At 40.9% G+C, this 16,905-nt stretch overlaps 2 protein-coding genes across 5 annotated transcripts in view; one reads left to right on the forward strand and one right to left on the reverse strand.

Moving 5' to 3' along the window:
- Nucleotides 1-14,460, reverse strand: part of TMEM59 (transmembrane protein 59) — a 25,145-nt gene extending 10,685 nt beyond the window's left edge. Inside the window, exons 1-6 of one of the 3 annotated variants that reach the window (XM_006768350.2) lie at nucleotides 14,150-14,460; nucleotides 9,097-9,202; nucleotides 7,049-7,143; nucleotides 5,383-5,535; nucleotides 3,403-3,484; nucleotides 2,249-2,330 (exon numbers count right to left, since the gene is read on the reverse strand). In XM_006768350.2, the coding sequence (XP_006768413.2) occupies nucleotides 2,249-2,330; nucleotides 3,403-3,484; nucleotides 5,383-5,535; nucleotides 7,049-7,143; nucleotides 9,097-9,202; nucleotides 14,150-14,338 (707 nt within the window). In that variant the 5' untranslated portion in view covers nucleotides 14,339-14,460. Of the gene's footprint in view, nucleotides 1-2,167; nucleotides 2,331-3,402; nucleotides 3,485-5,382; nucleotides 5,536-7,048; nucleotides 7,144-9,096; nucleotides 9,203-10,444; nucleotides 10,622-14,149 lie in introns of those variants that run through there. The other 2 variants (XM_015566960.1, XM_015566961.1) reach the window with 2 other exon arrangements.
- Nucleotides 14,461-14,531: 71 nt separating this feature from the next.
- Nucleotides 14,532-16,905, forward strand: part of TCEANC2 (transcription elongation factor A (SII) N-terminal and central domain containing 2) — a 36,954-nt gene continuing 34,580 nt past the window's right edge. The window contains exons 1-2 of one of the 2 annotated variants that reach the window (XM_006768351.2): nucleotides 14,532-14,842; nucleotides 15,437-15,580. In XM_006768351.2, coding sequence (XP_006768414.1) covers nucleotides 15,479-15,580 — 102 coding nt within the window. In that variant the 5' untranslated portion in view covers nucleotides 14,532-14,842; nucleotides 15,437-15,478. The remainder of the gene's footprint in view (nucleotides 14,843-15,436; nucleotides 15,581-16,905) is intronic. The other variant, XM_015566962.1, reaches the window with a different exon arrangement.

The following is a 16,905-nucleotide window of genomic DNA, read 5'->3' on the forward strand; positions in this document are numbered from 1 at the left end:
AACACCCAACCAGAAAAGCTAAATGAAAAAAGAATCCAAAAATACAAAGATAGTGTAAGGAGCCTCTGGGACAGCTTCAAGCGTACCAACATCCGAATTATAGGGGTGCCAAAAGGAGAGAGAGAGCAAGATATTGAAAAACTATTTGAAGGAATAATGACAGAAAACTTCCCCTACCTCGTGAAAGAAATAGACTTTCAAGTCCAGGAAGCACATAGAACCCCAAACAAAAAGAATCCAAAGAGGACCACACCATAATTAAAATGCCAAGAGCAAAAGACAAAGAGAGAATCTTAAAAGTAGCAAGAGAAAGTTAGTTACCTATAGGGGAATACCCATACAACTGTCAGCTGATTTCTTAACAGAAACTTTGCAGGCCAGAAGGGAGTGGCAAGAAATATTCAAAGTGATGAACAGCAAGAACCTACAACCAAGATTACTCTACCCAGCAAAGCTATCATTCAGAATTGAAGGTCAGATAAAGAGCTGCACAGATAAGAAAAAGCTAAAGGAGTTCATCACTACCAAACCAGCATTATATGAAATGCTGAAAGGTATCCTTTAAGAAGAGAAAGAAGAAGAAAAAGCTAAAGTTACAAATTATGAACAACAAATACACATCTATCAACAAGTGAATCTAAAAATCAAGTGAATAAATAATCTGATGAACAGAATAAACCAGTGAATATAATAGAATCGGGGGCATAGAAAGGGAATGGATGGCTATTCTTGGGGGGAAAAGGGGTGTGGGGAGTGTGGGAAGAGACTGGACAAAAACTGTACACCTATGGATGAGAATAGTGGGTGGCGGGGGTAAGGGCTGAGGTTGGGGTGGGAACCGGGTGGAGGGGAGTTATGGGGGGAAAAAAGAGGAACAACTGTAATAATCTGAATAAAGATTTAATTTAAAAAAAATTTAGATTCCAATATGACCCTACTCTCATCTGATAAAACCTATCAAGAAACTATTTCTATAACAAGAAATTACGGGAAGTATGCAGTTTGGACTACTGCAGTGTTACACCTGAGACAGAACATAGCATGGGACTGTGAGGGCAACCACTTCTATACTGTTCTAGTCAGGGGCTTGGCATGGTATTTGACACATAGTAAATAGTTAACAATAAGTGTTAAGACCCACTTTCTTTCTCCTCTTCTTTTATTGGTGGGAGAAATTTGGGGGGAGGGCTCATATCATAACTCCTTGCATAGGTGCAAGCACACAAAATTTGATAAAACCCTCTTTATCCTCAGAAGGCTTGATATTCCTTCCTAGAACATACCCATTCCCCCAACTGCCCACTTTTCCTTGCCTTGGCATAGAGTTGATATTCCTCCTTAGCATAGAACATGAAGCCTTCATTAGTCTATAGCCTTATCTACCCTTCCCAGCTTTATATGTGGCCTTGCAGCTAAAAACAAAAATCTGATCCCCAAAACATTAACATATACTTAAGAAGCACATTTCTTAACATAAATCAGGGAATCCTAACAGGAAAGTTTTTATACTGTGAAAAAAACTACTTGCTTGGGTTTAAACTAGTATGATATCACCTTTCATTTATTGTTAAATCCTTAGAATATGTTTATTGATATTAGAGAAAGGACGCGTGGGAGGGAGGGGGAGAGAGAAAGAGAGAGAGAAACATTGTTCAGTTGCCTCCTGCATGTGACCCGACCGGGAATCAAACCTGTGAACCCCTGGTGTATGGGACAATGCTCCACCCAACTGAGTAACACTGGCCAGGGCTGCATATTACTTTTTTCTTTTTTTCAATTTTGTTTTATTGCTTAAAGTATTACAAAGAGGATTACATATGTCCCTTTTTTTTTACGCCCTTTGACCTTCCCCCAGCCTCCCCTAACAAAGAAGATTACATATGTCCCTTTTTTTTTTACGCCCTTTGACCTTCCCCCAGCCTCCCCTAACCCCCAGTGTCTTGTGTCCATTGGTTATGCTTATATGCATGCATACAAGTCTTTCGGTTGATCTCTTACCCCCCGCCTCCACTCCTCTCCAACCCTCCCCAGCCTTCTCGCTGTAGTTTGACAGTCTGTTCGATGCTGTTCTGCATATTACTTTTTAAGAAATTAAAATATCCAAAAGTAGACATTTGGTAGGGAGAAGGTAATATTTTTTTTTTTTTACTTTTGAGCAGCTAATAACATTTTAAATAAAAAGGACTATATCTTTCTGATATAAGCCAGACTGTATTTCCTATACCCATTAATAAAGAGGAATACATACAGAGAGAGGCATCTTAAAAAGCCATCACTTTCTCCATCTTCAAGAAAGTTCCTGTGTGCTTGTGAACTTCTCATTTGTAGATCTGGTGAAATAACAAGGCACATGTTTGATATCTTATACTCAAAAGATAGACCCAAATGACTACTTCTAGATCTATACATTTAATAATGAATGAAAGTTCCTATGGCACATCAAAAACTAAATAGATATTCTACTACCTTAAGGATTTCTTATTTTGTTTCCAAATTCTCATTGACATTGAAGCTTTCAATTTAATTACATGTGGGCTTAAATAATGGAATCTGGTTTATTCTAATGTAAAGTTAAAGATGGCCTTATGTACTGTCATTACCCACCCAGCAAAATCATTAGGAAGTTAATTAAATCAGTATCTAAAGTAAGGTAGAAGATAGTACATTTTAAAAGGTAAACTCAGCTTTAGCTTGATCGTTTTATATCCCCATGAGTTAAAATTCACTTCTAGTATGGAAATCAAAATAGAATAGGAGCTCATACTTTTAGGGTAGTTTCACTATTTGGTTAGTTTATTGGGATGTATCAGAATATTTCATTAGTTTATACTCACAACATCCTTCAAAGCAAACTAAATGGTTTTAAAATACTGGTTCTCGCCGACACCGGTTTGGCTCAGTGGATAGAGCATCAGCCTGCGGACTGAAAGGTCCCAGGTTCGATTCCGGTCAAGGGCATGTACCTGGGTTGTAGGCACATCCCCAGTAGGGGATGTGCAGGAGGCAGCTGATCGATGTTTCTCTCTCATCGATGTTTCTAACTCTCTATCTCTCTCCCTTCCTCTCTGTAAAAAATCAATAAAATATATTAAAAAAAAAAATACTGGTTCTCTAAGTGTGGTCCTCAGACCAGCAGCATCAACAAAATCTGGCAATTTGTTAGAAATGCAAATTCTCAGGTCCTTTCCCAGATCTAGAAAATTGGAAACTTTGGTGGTGGGACTCAGAAATCTGTTTTAACAAGCTATCCAGATCCTAATGCACATTAAAGTTTGAGAACCACTGTTTTAGAAATTATTTGTTCATATTCTATTAGTGTAAAAACAATCATGCAACCAATTCTACACAACCAGATTTGATTGCTAATGTTTTTTATCCCAAGCTGCGTAAAAGAAAACTTACAGGACATTTTGCTTAGCGATGATTCTTTCAAATTTGTAGGCTCCTGTTCCAACTGTGATGCATACTGGATTTCTGGCTTAGACTTAAATGATAATGAAAGCAATTAAGTCATTTGTACTCTTTAAGCCTTTCTCAGTAGAAAGTTCTGTAACATATCATCTCTATAAACATTCAAATTGAGAAAAAGTAACAAAGTATGGCATTAAAAATAAAGCATATTAACCACAATATACTTTAATTACACTTCCTAAACATCAGATCCAGTGCCTTGCAAACAGACACAGACTTTTGGCATCATCAAATATTGTTTAACTTCCTGACAGCATAAAAAAAATAAAAAAGGACAAATCATAGCATACTGCATTAAATATCATACTTTGCAAAAATGTCTTCTAATTCTAGTTGATCAGGAATAATTTAGCAGACTGCCAAAGTATTTGACTAAACACTTATTATCTCTATTTTTCCTCAACTGAAACATTCCATTTTTCCCTAAGTGTAATTCATAAATTACAGCTAAAGACTCCATACTTTACATATAGCACTGACCCTCTGGAATGGGGGCTTCTATAGCCTAGTTACACTCAAATTGACACAAAGAGAGAAATAGCTAATCTCACATCTAATCAGGAATGAATGAGGTCTTCACTCTAGGAGTCAATTTATGCTTTACCTTAAGTTGCTTTAAGACACAAAACTTGCCCTAACCGGTTTGGCTCAGTGGATAGAGCATCAGCCTGCGGACTGAAGGGTCACAGGTTCGATTCCAGTAAAGGGCATGTACCTTGGTTGTGGGCACATCCCCAGTGGGGGCTGTGCAAGAGGCAGCTGGTGATGCTTCTCTCTCATCAATGTTTTTAACTCTCTATCCCTCTCCCTTCCTCTCTGTAAAAAATCAATAAAAAAATATTTTTAAAAAAAGACACAAAACTTACTGAATTTAAAGAGAGAAAATCACATATTAGCTTTACAGTAAGCCACTCACTTAGAAATAATAATTAAAGGTTCACTTTAATTAATACCTGAGAGAAAGACAGTACCGCAACATAATTTGTGGGCTGGTAAATTTAAGAAATTTGCCCTGGCCAGGTGGCTCAGTTGGTAGAGAGAGCATCGTCCTGTACACCAAAAGGTTGCGGGTTTGATTCCCAGTTGGGGCACATACCGGAGGCTACTGATCGATGTTTCTCTCTCACACTGATGTTTCTCTCTCTCTAAAAAAAAAAAAAAAAAAATCAATACAAACATATCCTCAGGTAAGGATTAAATAAATAAAAATAAAAAGAAGACAATGTTCTAGGGTGGTATATGAGCCTATGAGTTAAAGTGACCTGAGTCTAAAGCTTATTTTTGTTACTGACAGGGTGACCTTAAACAAGTTAGACTCAGTTTCCTCATCAATAAAATAGGGATAATACAACCTCATGAAGTTGTTTGAAGATAAAATACGTAAGTCCCTAGTACATAAGAACTTTACTATTATTATCACATCACATGATAAATAATGAAGTAGAAGAAAAGTTACTTCTCTAGGAGGCAATATGCTTCTTCAATAAGTTCTCTTGTAAGAGTTCTGAGGAAAAGCACTAAAAACAACTAAAAATTACATCATATTGCTTTTCTCCAATATAAATATAGGATATAAATACATGCCACTATTTATATTCTAAGTATTTTAATTATTCCTATTTCCCATATCTAGAGGTTTCATTTTATCAATTTAACCACTATAAAATTTAGAAGATTCAGAGTTCTTGTTAGATAAGGATTGAGGGCTTCAGATAGGCTTCCAATTGGCAGAGGGGAGGGTAAGTCACATTGTGTCATGATGCCCAATGTTTTCATTAAGCCAAATAATTATTATTTGATGATAAATATTTTTAAGTGGCATGGCTCTATGCCAAGACATTCATTTGAGACATATACATTTACTGTTGCTGGTATTTACTAGTAGATGAATATATGAAGAAAAGTTGTCACCTGGAATATAACTAATTTTCCATCATCAGCTTGAAGATAAAAAGTCCATGAAGAGGTTATGAAGCTCTGTGCAGAGTCCATCATGCCACTCCAGAATGACCGTACCAGAGTTAGAGGGAAGAGTAGATGCATTTTTGGCATCAGAGACATGAGCTTAAAAAAAAAAAAGTCATAATAAATACATTTTATATATATACATATACATATATATATATATATTCAAGAGAGCAAGATAATCAAATCCTTATTAGGACAGGGTATAAAGCATTAAGTGAATCTATTATAATTAGCACTCAAGTAAACTCTTAGTTATCTATGCAAATTGACTATGGTAAAGCTGAAAATCCCTTTAATTTCTATCAAACACATTTATAAGCTACTTGTCACCTGTATCAGAATAAAAGGCTTTTGAATCAGATAAAAAAAATATGGAGACTCTTGCTTCGGCTGGTTTTCTTAGTGGTTTGAGCCCCAACCCTTGGACCGAAGAGTTGTGGGTTCAATTCCCAGTCAAGGGCACATACCTTGGATGCAGGTTTGATCCCTGGTCCCAGTTGGGGCTCGTGTGGGAGGCAACCAATCAATGTGTCTGTCTCATGTCAATGTTTTTTTCTCTCTCCTCCCTTCTCTCCCTTCCACTCTGTCTGAAAATCAATGGAAAAAATATCCTTGGGTGAGGATTAAAATAAATACATGTCAAACATGGAACTACCGTATGACCCAGGAATTCCACTTTTGAGTGTAGACCCAAAAGAACTGAAAGCAGGGATTCAAAAATACTGGTACATCCATGTTCACAGAAGCATTATTCACAATAGCCCCAAAATGCAAACAACCCAAGTGTCTACTGATGAATGAATGGATAAACAATGTGGTGTATAGGATTCAGCCTTAAAAAGGACATTCTGACACCTGCTACAACATGGATGAACCTTGAAAATATTACGCTCAGTGAAATAAGCCAGTCACAAAGGAACAGATGTTGTGCGATTCCACTCATAGGAGGTCCCTAAAGGAGTCAAATTCATAGACACAAAAAGTGGATGGGTCTGGGGCTGGGGATTGGGGGAGTCAGTATTTACAGGGGACAGAGTTTCAGGTGGGGAAGATGAGAAAGTTCCAGAGATGGATGGTGGGGATGGTTGTACAGCAATGTGAATGTACTTAATGCCACTGAACTACACTTAAAAATGGTAAAAAAAAAAAAAAAAAAAAAACAAAAAAAAAGAAAGTAAATATCTGGACAAAGACTAAAAGATAAACTAGAGGGGGTTAAAGTGGGAAAATAGTTTGGAAGTTAATTTAATTTAGTAATGTAGATGAGAAATGATGATGGTCTGAGTTAAGGTAATTGCAGTTGGGATGAAAAAAAGACACTGAACTATCAATTTCCCTGAGCCTCAGTTTTTTCTTATGTAAAAGGGGGATAAAATCTTCACTAGCCAACGAGAAAAAACAAAGTGAGATTATGTATGTGAACATATCTTTTAACAGTAAAGCATCATAGAAAAATGTAATTGATTTGTCTATGTGCAAACATATAACTTGTTTGCTGAAAACTAATTTAAAATATAACACTAAAATAGGATCAAGTGGGTGATAAATATTTCAATACAAGTAAGTGCAATACAAGCAGGCAATTTTGAAAGGCAGTTTTGTCTCATACTTGTTCTTGTCTCAATTCAGCAAATGGCAGCTGATTCTGGCAACCAAGATGGCAAGCATATTGCTCATCAGATTGGGAATATGCTTCTGTACATGCTGTAAGAGAAAAACAATCAAATTACAAGAAAGAGACAGAAAGAGAGAAAGTAAAGGAATTTGGCATTTTATGAAGAAATTTATTACACTAAAACTAAAGGCCTGGTGCACGAAATTCGTGCACTGGAGGGACGGGGCAGGGAGGGGGGCCTCAGCCCCGTCTGCACCCTCTCACAGTTCGGGATCCCTCACTATTTACCACCCACCTGCTTGCTGCTCCTTAGTGCTACTGCGGAGGGGGGAGAGGCTCCCACCACTGCCCCTGCGCTCGCCAGCCATGCGCCCAGCTTCTGGCTGAGCAGTGCTCCCCATGGGAGCACACTGACCACCAGGGGGCAGCTCCTGCATTGAGCATCTGCCCCCTGGTGGTCAGTGCACATCACAGCAACCGGCTGTTCTGGTCATTCTGTCATAACAGTCACTTAGGCTTTCATTATATAGATAACATTTCATCAATATGCATTTCCAAATTTGGTAATAGTAGCAAATGTATCCTATCCTATATAATAAAAGCGTAGTATGCAAGCTGTCCCCTCAACTGGGAGGTCATCCGGGAGTTTGACCAGGGGGCAGGGCCGGCCAGGGGAAGGGAGGGAGGCCCCAGGGGCGGCAGGGAGGCCCCGACCGGCAGCCAGCAGCCACTAGGGACCTTACCAGTGCACGAATTTCCTGCACTGGGCCTCTACCTATTTTAATAAAACCCCTATCTTTTATCACCCACAAGTCAAATATTTCAGGTATAAATCTATTAATTACACACTCAAGCTCCTATATGATGACATTTATAAGAGGGGAGCTTCTTGCTAAGGTTTACACAGTGGAAAACATTGAACAGATAACCTCATTGAATAGGCAACCTCAAGTTTTGGCTCTATCATTTGTTGGTTGTTTATGTGACTAGGGCTAACTGTTTAACCTCTCTGACTACTGAATTCCATAAGTCTAAAATGGAAATACAACCACCTTGGCAAGGAAAAAATAGAAGAATTAGTTTAACACCCTAAATTCTAAGAAAATGGAACTTAGAAAATGTTCTACAGCAGGATTCTAAAGTTGAAATGGGTCTCTACCAGATATACCCTCTTCTTTTACCAGAGACAAATCTTTCTTATGATAGAACACTTCACCATTATAACAATCCTATTTTTCTTTCCAACTCCGTCATGTACTTGTAATATACTTCTCAAAGATGCTAGATAATAAACTGAACAGCATTATGCACACATAAAGATGGCCAGTTTAGGAGTCTGAGCCATAAAAAACAAGGTTATGATATCACAGAGGCTGGATGTTAGTCATGGCATAGTGATAAGGAGTAAGACACCTCCTGCTACACTGAATAAACAGTGTAATATAATGAAAAGAGAAAATTCCATTATAGTTCTTTAAAAAGTTAAATGTCAATTTTATCTTTATTATAGGTTTTTTTGTGTTTTTTTTAAATTAAACACCTCTTTCAGCAAAAATAAGAACAGTGGTTTAAGAGATGACAAAGACTCTGGTTACTTCTTTTATTGGCATGGCCCACAGAAGAATACACTATTAAATACTGAGTCAAAGGCCTGATTCAGTAAAAAAAAAAACTTGGAGCTAAGCAAACTAGCCAACGGTTGAAAGGCTTAGGAAAATTATACTATCTCTTGAAAAGGTAGTGATAAATTATGGGAAGGCTAATTACTACTGCATTTGTCTAAACCAAATACTTGTTTAAACAAAGGTGTCCTATCCACAGTACAAAATAAACGCTATCTCAACAAAAGATGAAATTTAAAGACCATAAAATTTCTAGCAGCAGCTACTAAAACTCTAACTTCATAACAATTAAAATATGCTGGATGACTAGTTTAAACATTATGCTTCTCATTTTCTGAGGAAAATACATTAAAAGTATAACACAGCTCAGAGAAAACATCAATGCTATAGACTGTTGATGTCATTAGCATAGCATCTTACCAGATTCGCATTCCAATTTGGTCCGATTTAAATCAATTCCATCATCCACAAACTGACAAATTGAAAACAGCCTGCAACCTCTCTGACATGCGTACAACTCCTCTTCCTAGGGAATTCAAGAACAGGGAGGATTACAAAAAAAATGTATTTCCCTCAGGGAAAAAAGGTCAGAAGAAAGCAAAGTTAGTAGGTTTATTATAAACTGCCCAATAAAAAAATTTTATAACTGAAAGAAAAACGACAGGAGCCAGGTAATGCCCAAGACCTTTCCCATATAAAGAAGTTTTAGTTTCTTGTTTATGAAGTGATATCAAAGAAAGAAGTCTAGTGAGTAAAATCACTCTTCTCCTATTATTTCGTGGGGGGTGGGGGATTGAAAATAAAAATAACAACGACATAATCAGAACTTTAACAAAGATAGAAATGAGTAAGCAAGTACCTTAGGACAAATAGCATACTTCTGCCCATAAATATTTATACAAATCATTAAGCTTATCAGGAAAAGTATCATGATTAGCTTCACAGGGCCAATAGTGCTATAAAGGCCCCCACAAAGTGAGGTGTACATCTATACAAATACTTACATAAAAGGATTTTTAAAACTTGGCTTATTTACTAAAAATACAAACAAGAGCAACAGTATGTTATATGGGAAAGGCCAATGGAATTAGCCAGACCTGGACTGAAACCTTTTAGGTGAGTGACCCAGCACAAGTTACTTTACTTATCTAAAACTCAGTTTTTTTCATCATAAAAGGAGATAATAACTATAAATTATCTCCAATCCCTTCAATACTGCTGGAAATAGCTATTCCTAGCACAGTGCCTGGGACATACAAGTACTCAATAAATGGTAGTGTTAATCATAATAATAGAGTTTTTAAAGAGAAAATAAGTTATAGACACCATTGTGTATGTGTGTGAGCTCAAGGTAGGATATATTCTTCATTACTGGAAAATGTTACCTGCTTAGTTAAGACTAATGGCAATGTCTTCAACAGGCTTTCTGTCAATGACCTACACATAGTATTTGAAACAAACCAGTACATGTGGGGAAGCCCCCTCAACTTACTATGTGATCCACTGTGTACAAACTGGCAGGAACCAAAAAAAGGAAGGAAACAGCATGTGCATATACCAGTTTGCAACCAATGGAATACAAATAGCATTTCTTCCCAGCAAAGGATTAGTAAAATCTATGTGGCAGCAGCAATCCATTAGGAAGAGATGGCTGCAGTCTACTATTAAGCAAGCCTTGAAGGCAGCACATTTCTGGACCTCAGTTCTAGTTGCACTTATTTTTAAGATGAAACTGAAAGAGTTTTAGCAATTAAAATAAATTTCATACCTGAGTAGCTTTTGCAGACTTTGTACAACAATGAAAGAACTTTCATGTCTTTGGAGTACCACACATTTCCTTAAATTGCACAGAGGAAGCATGAGCTCATTGTTAAGAGCTTTACTGAATGCCATTTCCTTTTCAGATATGTTTTCTTTTGTTAAACCAACCCAATAAGCCCTCCAGTACCTTTTTTTTTTTTTTAATCCTCACCGGAAGACATGCTTAGGGAAAGGAAGGGGAAGAGAGAGGGAAGGGAAGAGAGAGAGAGGGGAAGAGAGAGAGAGAAACATCCATAGGTTACCTTCCATAAGTGCTCCACTGGGGGATTGAAACCTAAATACAGGTATGTGTGACACTCAACCAACTGAGCCCCTCTGGCCAGGCTCCAGTACCATTTTCAGAAGAGAACATGTATAGCATGGTGAAAACAGTCTAGATTTAAAGCTCAGCCCCACCATTTGTACAACCCTGGGCAAGTAACCTAATCTTTCAGCCTCAGTTTCCTTACGTGTAAAATAGGAACAATCTTTCTTCAAGATTATGTCAATCTTGAATATGAGGGTTGTACATTTTATATTCACAATATCATTAATATTGTGCTATACAAATAAATAGACATAACATTAATAATATATTTAATGAGCACCCATAATGTGCCAGGCACTGAACTAACACTTAACATCTGATACAACACTTGGCACAGAGTAGGCACTCAAAAATCATTATGAAGAATCATATCCTTATTCTAAGTACGTGTTTCATGTTCTAGGTAATATTATTACTCTGAGTAAATGATTCATGCCCCCTGTATCCCAAATGACTGGCAAGCATTTACCAAATACTAAAGGCCTGGTGCACGAATTCATGCATGGGTGGGAGGGGCCCTCAGCCCAGCCTGCACTTTTGAAATCCGGGACCCCTCAGGGGATGTCTGACTGCCAGTTTAGGCCTGATCCCTCTCGCAATCCGGGACTGCTGGCTCCTAACCGCTCACCTGCCTGCCTGCTTGTTCGCCCTGAACCCCTCTGCCTGCCTGCCTCATTGCCCCTAATTGCTCGCCTGCCTGCCTGCCTGATCACCCCTACCACCTCTGCCTCGGCCCCACTGCCACAGCTTCATCCAGAAGGATGTTCGGCTGTCTGGTCTAATTAGCATATTATGCTTTTATTATTATAGATATTTCCTCTGATTTAGAGCATAAGGAAATGGTGCTCCCCATCAAATGGAAAGCCACCTAAATAATTACAATGAATTTCAATAATACATTTATAGATTTTATGTGCCTTTTCACATCCTGAGCTAAGCAAAGCTAACTAACTATTCTCTTATTATTCAGCACTTAGGCAGTTGCTGAGAATGCCACATATATTATCTTTAATTCTCACACTAGCTCTGCAGGGTGTGAAGGTTTTTTCTATAGCTGACAAAACAACATAAGGAGAAGTTATGTGATCAGCAAGGACACACAGATAGTAAAAGTGGAGCTGTGGATGTAACCTGGGTTTGTATGGTTCCAGAGCCCACACTTTGTAAAAAAATATGACCAGGCTTGGACCTAGTCAGCTTTGTTATTAATATAAACTTATGTCTCTTGTATTTAGACCCTGGCAAATTATGCAACTGCATTTTTAAGGAAAGTTAAAGGGTAAAATATCGTAATTTAAAAATAATTACTTACAAATAGTTAAGGTATTGTACTTTCTTACAACAACATACTTCTGGAAATAAGTCATTAAAATAAGATTTCTATCTGCCAGCTACAAATGCCAGACCAAGAGAGGCTATGTGAGCTTGTAAATTCATCTAATTTCTTATATAACACACTGCTTTTTTTCCCCTGAACTGCAAAGTACAATAATTGGGAGGAGGGCCAACAGAAATCAGTGAAATAAGTAAATTATTTTTAATAGAACGTTTTGATAAAAGGCAGCACAGTATAGCTGGTTTTAGGACTGAGTTCCCACTACTCCACTAGTTATTGGCTATGTGACCTTGGGCAAGTCACTTAACCTTTCAGAGCCTCAATTTCTTCAACTGTAAAACCTACTTAGCCGTGAGAATTAGGGATAATGGGTAATCTCTCATCAAACCAGCTAACAGAAGGTAGACAGTTAATACATTTTAAGTCCAGTATTTCCAGGGAGCCAGATGATTTAGAGTTCCTGGTGAAACAACTTTAAAGAATAAGTAAAAATAGCTTAGAGATCACACAGTTTTTTTAGGAAGTAGTGGATATTATAAAAGTACTTAAAAGTTTCAGAAATGTTTATCTTTTCAATTTACTTAGTTATTCTCCCAGGATTCTGGTTCATACTGCAAATTTGCTAGGAAAAATCAGAAATAAAAGCCAAAACCAAATAGTTGAATGATACAAAATAAGTCTCCATGCCAATCCAGGTCAAATCAATATTAATGAGTTTCCCCATACAATCCTCTCAGATGAGAGGTTTGTAAGAGAAGAAGGTAATTTAGGGATAGTATACATTCAGTCTGGAAATCAGAATGTCTCACTTCTCTCTCTTGCTATATTAGTCTCTGACTGAAAATTTTAGGATAATACCCCCTTCCACATTTTCTCTTGAAAACGGATAATCCGCAGGCAATGTAAACAGACATATGGGAAGTGCTAGCATTTAGGACTGGCCATTTTCAAAGACCTGAAAACACTCGCCAATAAGGAACATCCTGATGTCACTGGGCCTATCCTCCTGGTCACTTTGTAGACCGAGAGCGCAAACAAAATGGGCTCGCCACGCCACGCCACGCCACGCAAACAACACAGGGCGGAAGGGAAAACAAGAAGAGAAAGACCAGCAACGGCAGCAAAAGCTCTTGCAAATAAAGGCAGTGGGGTGGGGAGGGCATATACCCAAATTATATATGGGAAAGGGTGAGGGAGTTCACCCCACGATTTAGAATGTTGAGTAAACAGAGTTCTCAAGAAGCTGAAAAAAACAACTTGAGAAGTAGAATGGAATTAAGGAAAGACAGCACCTGGGGGGGGAGGGGTGGGGGAGGGAGGGGCAGTGAAAGTAGGGTGACCCCTTCCTCCGTGAGAGGCGGTCTCATTTCTTGACTCACTTCACTGAATGGTAAATTCTTTCAATGCAGATGCATCGACCTGCTTCTTCCCTAAGCCACCCCAGGCCCTAGCGGCGGAGCCCGGCACACAGTAATTAACACAGGCTTTGGAAAGCCCTGTCTGTGCGTCTCACAACTCCTCGGGCTGCTGAATGTTTCATACCATAGTCACCATGTATGGCATAGTGGGACGGTCTGCTCGTCTGACTCCCGGAACAGACGCTTAGCTCCCGGCCCGGGGAGGTGCTCCGTAAACACGGTTCATGAAGGAACCCTTTGTGGGCTCGCGTTTCTGCCCCCCGCCCCCGCCGTTCCTTAGGCTCCCTGAAGGTGGGGGTCCGTCTGAACAGGCAGCATCCCCCTCCCGCTTGGAGTGCACTGCTGCCCCGCAAGCTCTTTCTCATCTCCGCATCCCCCGGCCCCCTACAGGGTCGGTGCAGCACAAACTTCCGGCAATTACAGCGGGAGCGGTGCGAGTGGGGTTAGGGAGGAAAACAGGAGCGACACAGGTGGGAGACAGCGGCTGAATGGCGGATTCAACGGCCAGCTTCCCGGAGCCGACAGAGGAGCGCGAGGGCAGAAAGACGAACAGTCAGGGAAGGGTGGTAGCCCGGTTCAGACGGGCCCTACCTTCGGGTAGGTGTGCAAGGGGTAGGTCAACTGACAGGCCCGGTGGCAAGACGCCGTATCCCCCAACACCGAGTCAAACGCTTCGGCCGAGGCGGTCCCCGAGCCTCCGGCCAGGGCCACGGTCAGCAGCAGCAGCGGCGGAAGCCCCAGCTGGGCCCTGACCCGGAGGCTCCCTCTCGGCACCGCCATTTTGTTTCCCTCTGTCAAAGCAGCTCAGCTTGTTGCTGTTTTCTTTTCAGGATTTCCTCCTCCTTCCGGGGCCAGCCCCTTCCCCGCCCCGCCCCCGGCTGCCGCTTCCGCCTCCGCTGTCCCGCTCAGAAGAGGTGGAGCCAACCCTCGCGAGCATTGGAGTGAACCGGCATCCGGGACCCCGTTCTTCCTTTGCGGGGCACGCTGGGGCATGTAGTTCTTCACCGGCGGGAGGCGCCCTGGCGGTCGGGAAAGCTAGTCTCGGAGAACTACAGTACCCTGGGGGCGACCTCGCCCGCCCCTTCGCAGTGCATTCTGGGGAGTGTGGTTTGCAGTGTCGCTGAAGCTCTCGACGGGCGGACGTCTCTCCCGAGAAACTACCAACCTGGAAGGAAGCGTCTGTTTAGTTTCATCAGGCCGAGACTGGGGAAGAAACTGTTTAACGGACTCTTCGCAACCGTAGTTCTCTGGAGGGGCCTCGCTGCTGCCAGGCTGCTTTTCCTGGTGCGTTTCACGTCAGATCGTTGCTAGGTCCCCTTTCCTGGGCTCAGGAGTGCTGAGGGCAGAGGAAGATGGTATTTAATAGCATTTTCGCTCGGGGATCGAGAAGCCCATAGTCGTGGATAGGGAGGGCTCTGGGTCCACAAGCAGTTCCTGGAGACAGGGACTTGTTGCGAGGACTTTGCTGAGATCTGGTTACTAGGGAAAACCTTGGGATTGCAGCAGTGTTGGGGTAGCTATTAAGAGAGCTTCATCGCACCCACTGGAACTTGATCCTGCCACAACCCAACCTAAGTTGGAAGAGGTTTGTCATTAGGTTCGACGCCTGGCCCAGTATTGGGCTCCCCTCCACAGCGTGCACTTTTGAAAATAGGCACTTTCTGACCCAGATAGTAGACCCGTTATTGTACAAGTTTCAGGTCTTGGGAAGATGTTTCTTTTTCAAGACAAAATCTTCCCATAAATTCCATCCAGTAGTCCTCATAATCCAGGGAACCTTCCAGAATCCAGAGTGTATAGACCACAGTTGTGTCATTTTAGGGAACACACATCCCAGCAGTTAGGACGTTTTAGAACCTGCCCTCTTTTCTTGAGCAGAACATACTGCAAGCACATGGAGGTAGTCGGAGGGCCCTAGCAATGGATAAATTCGTCATTCGAACGCCTAGACTCCAGAGTAGTCCTCAGAAGAAAGGTCCTGGAGGCAAGATTTACAAGCAGGCCACAATCGAATCTCTGAAGGTGAGAAGGGGACCTGGGACTAGAGAAAATGTGCCACGGGCTGTGATGGCAAGGTGGTGTGAGCTCTGTGGAAGACCTGTGTGCTATTTTTGCATTACTTCCCAGTGTTCCTGGCCACTCCTAATATGTTTCCCCTGTACCCTGTACTGATTTCGATTGATAAGTTCCAGGACGTCTCTTACACTTGCCTAATTACTTTGGCTTAATGGTAAGTTTTGGTAGCTGGTAGGACAAACCCCCGGTGTTATTCTTCTTTTGCAAAATTTTGTCTATTAGGAATGTTCAAGTACCAAGTATGAGTTTATGTACCCTGTATAAACTCAGTCAGGCTGGGTGATGATACTGTACTCTCCTAGCTTTTGGGTCCGAACTGTATCACGAGACCTCCATCGCTATTTCTGAGATTGGGGAAGAGACGATTTTAATGGACTCTTTGCAACCTGAGTGTGAGTCAAGGAATAGATACAAGGATAGACAACCAACAGTGAGTCAGCCAACATAGATACTCAATTAATGGTAAAATAGTTATTTCACTAAAAACAAAAAACTGCTTGTAATTAGTTCGCTTTGTCTTCTTAAACCTCTCTTCCTACATATTGGACTTTTTCTTTTCTGTTTCCTTTATTGGTTCCCCTTCCTCCACTAGACTTCTAATGTTTGTGCTCCCAAGAGCTTACCTGACTCAGATTAGAAAGCAGTGAAGGGGCGTATAAACAGAAGCCCTGGGTTCTAGTCTTTACTGTGCAACTGATCTTTAGCAAGCCGTTTTCTCCTCTGGGATCTCAGTTTGTCCTCCCCATAAAATGAAGGGTTGCGCCCTACCTGGTTTGGATCAGTGGACACAGCATTGGCCTGCGGACTGAAGGGTCCCGGGTTCAATTCTAGTCAAGGGCACATGCCCCGGTTGTGGGCTCAATCCCCAGTGGGGGGTGCCTGCAGGGAGGCAGCCATTCAATGATTTTCTCTCATCATTGATGTTTCTATCTCTCCCTCTCCTTTCTTCTCTGAAATCAATAAAAATATATATATTAGAAAATGTAGGGTTAAGTAATATCAGTGTTTCTTTAAAGGAGCACTATTGTCATTTGGGGTAAGATAATTCTTCATTATTTGGAACTGCCCTGTGAGTTGTAGGAAGTTTAACATCCCTGGCCCTCAGATACTAAATGCCAATAGCACCTCCCACTGTGATAACTGTGGGCTACAAGGCTGCTGTGGGCACAGGGGCAGGTCTTGGCCCATCCTCTGTGCCCCCGCCCAGCCCCTCCTGCCACAGCCCCGGTCCCCTGTCTGCTGATGGCCCCGCCTCCACCAGCACCCCTCCC

Source organism: Myotis davidii, unplaced genomic scaffold (genome assembly GCF_000327345.1).
Source record: "Myotis davidii unplaced genomic scaffold, ASM32734v1 scaffold79, whole genome shotgun sequence".
NCBI lineage: Eukaryota > Metazoa > Chordata > Mammalia > Chiroptera > Vespertilionidae > Myotis > Myotis davidii.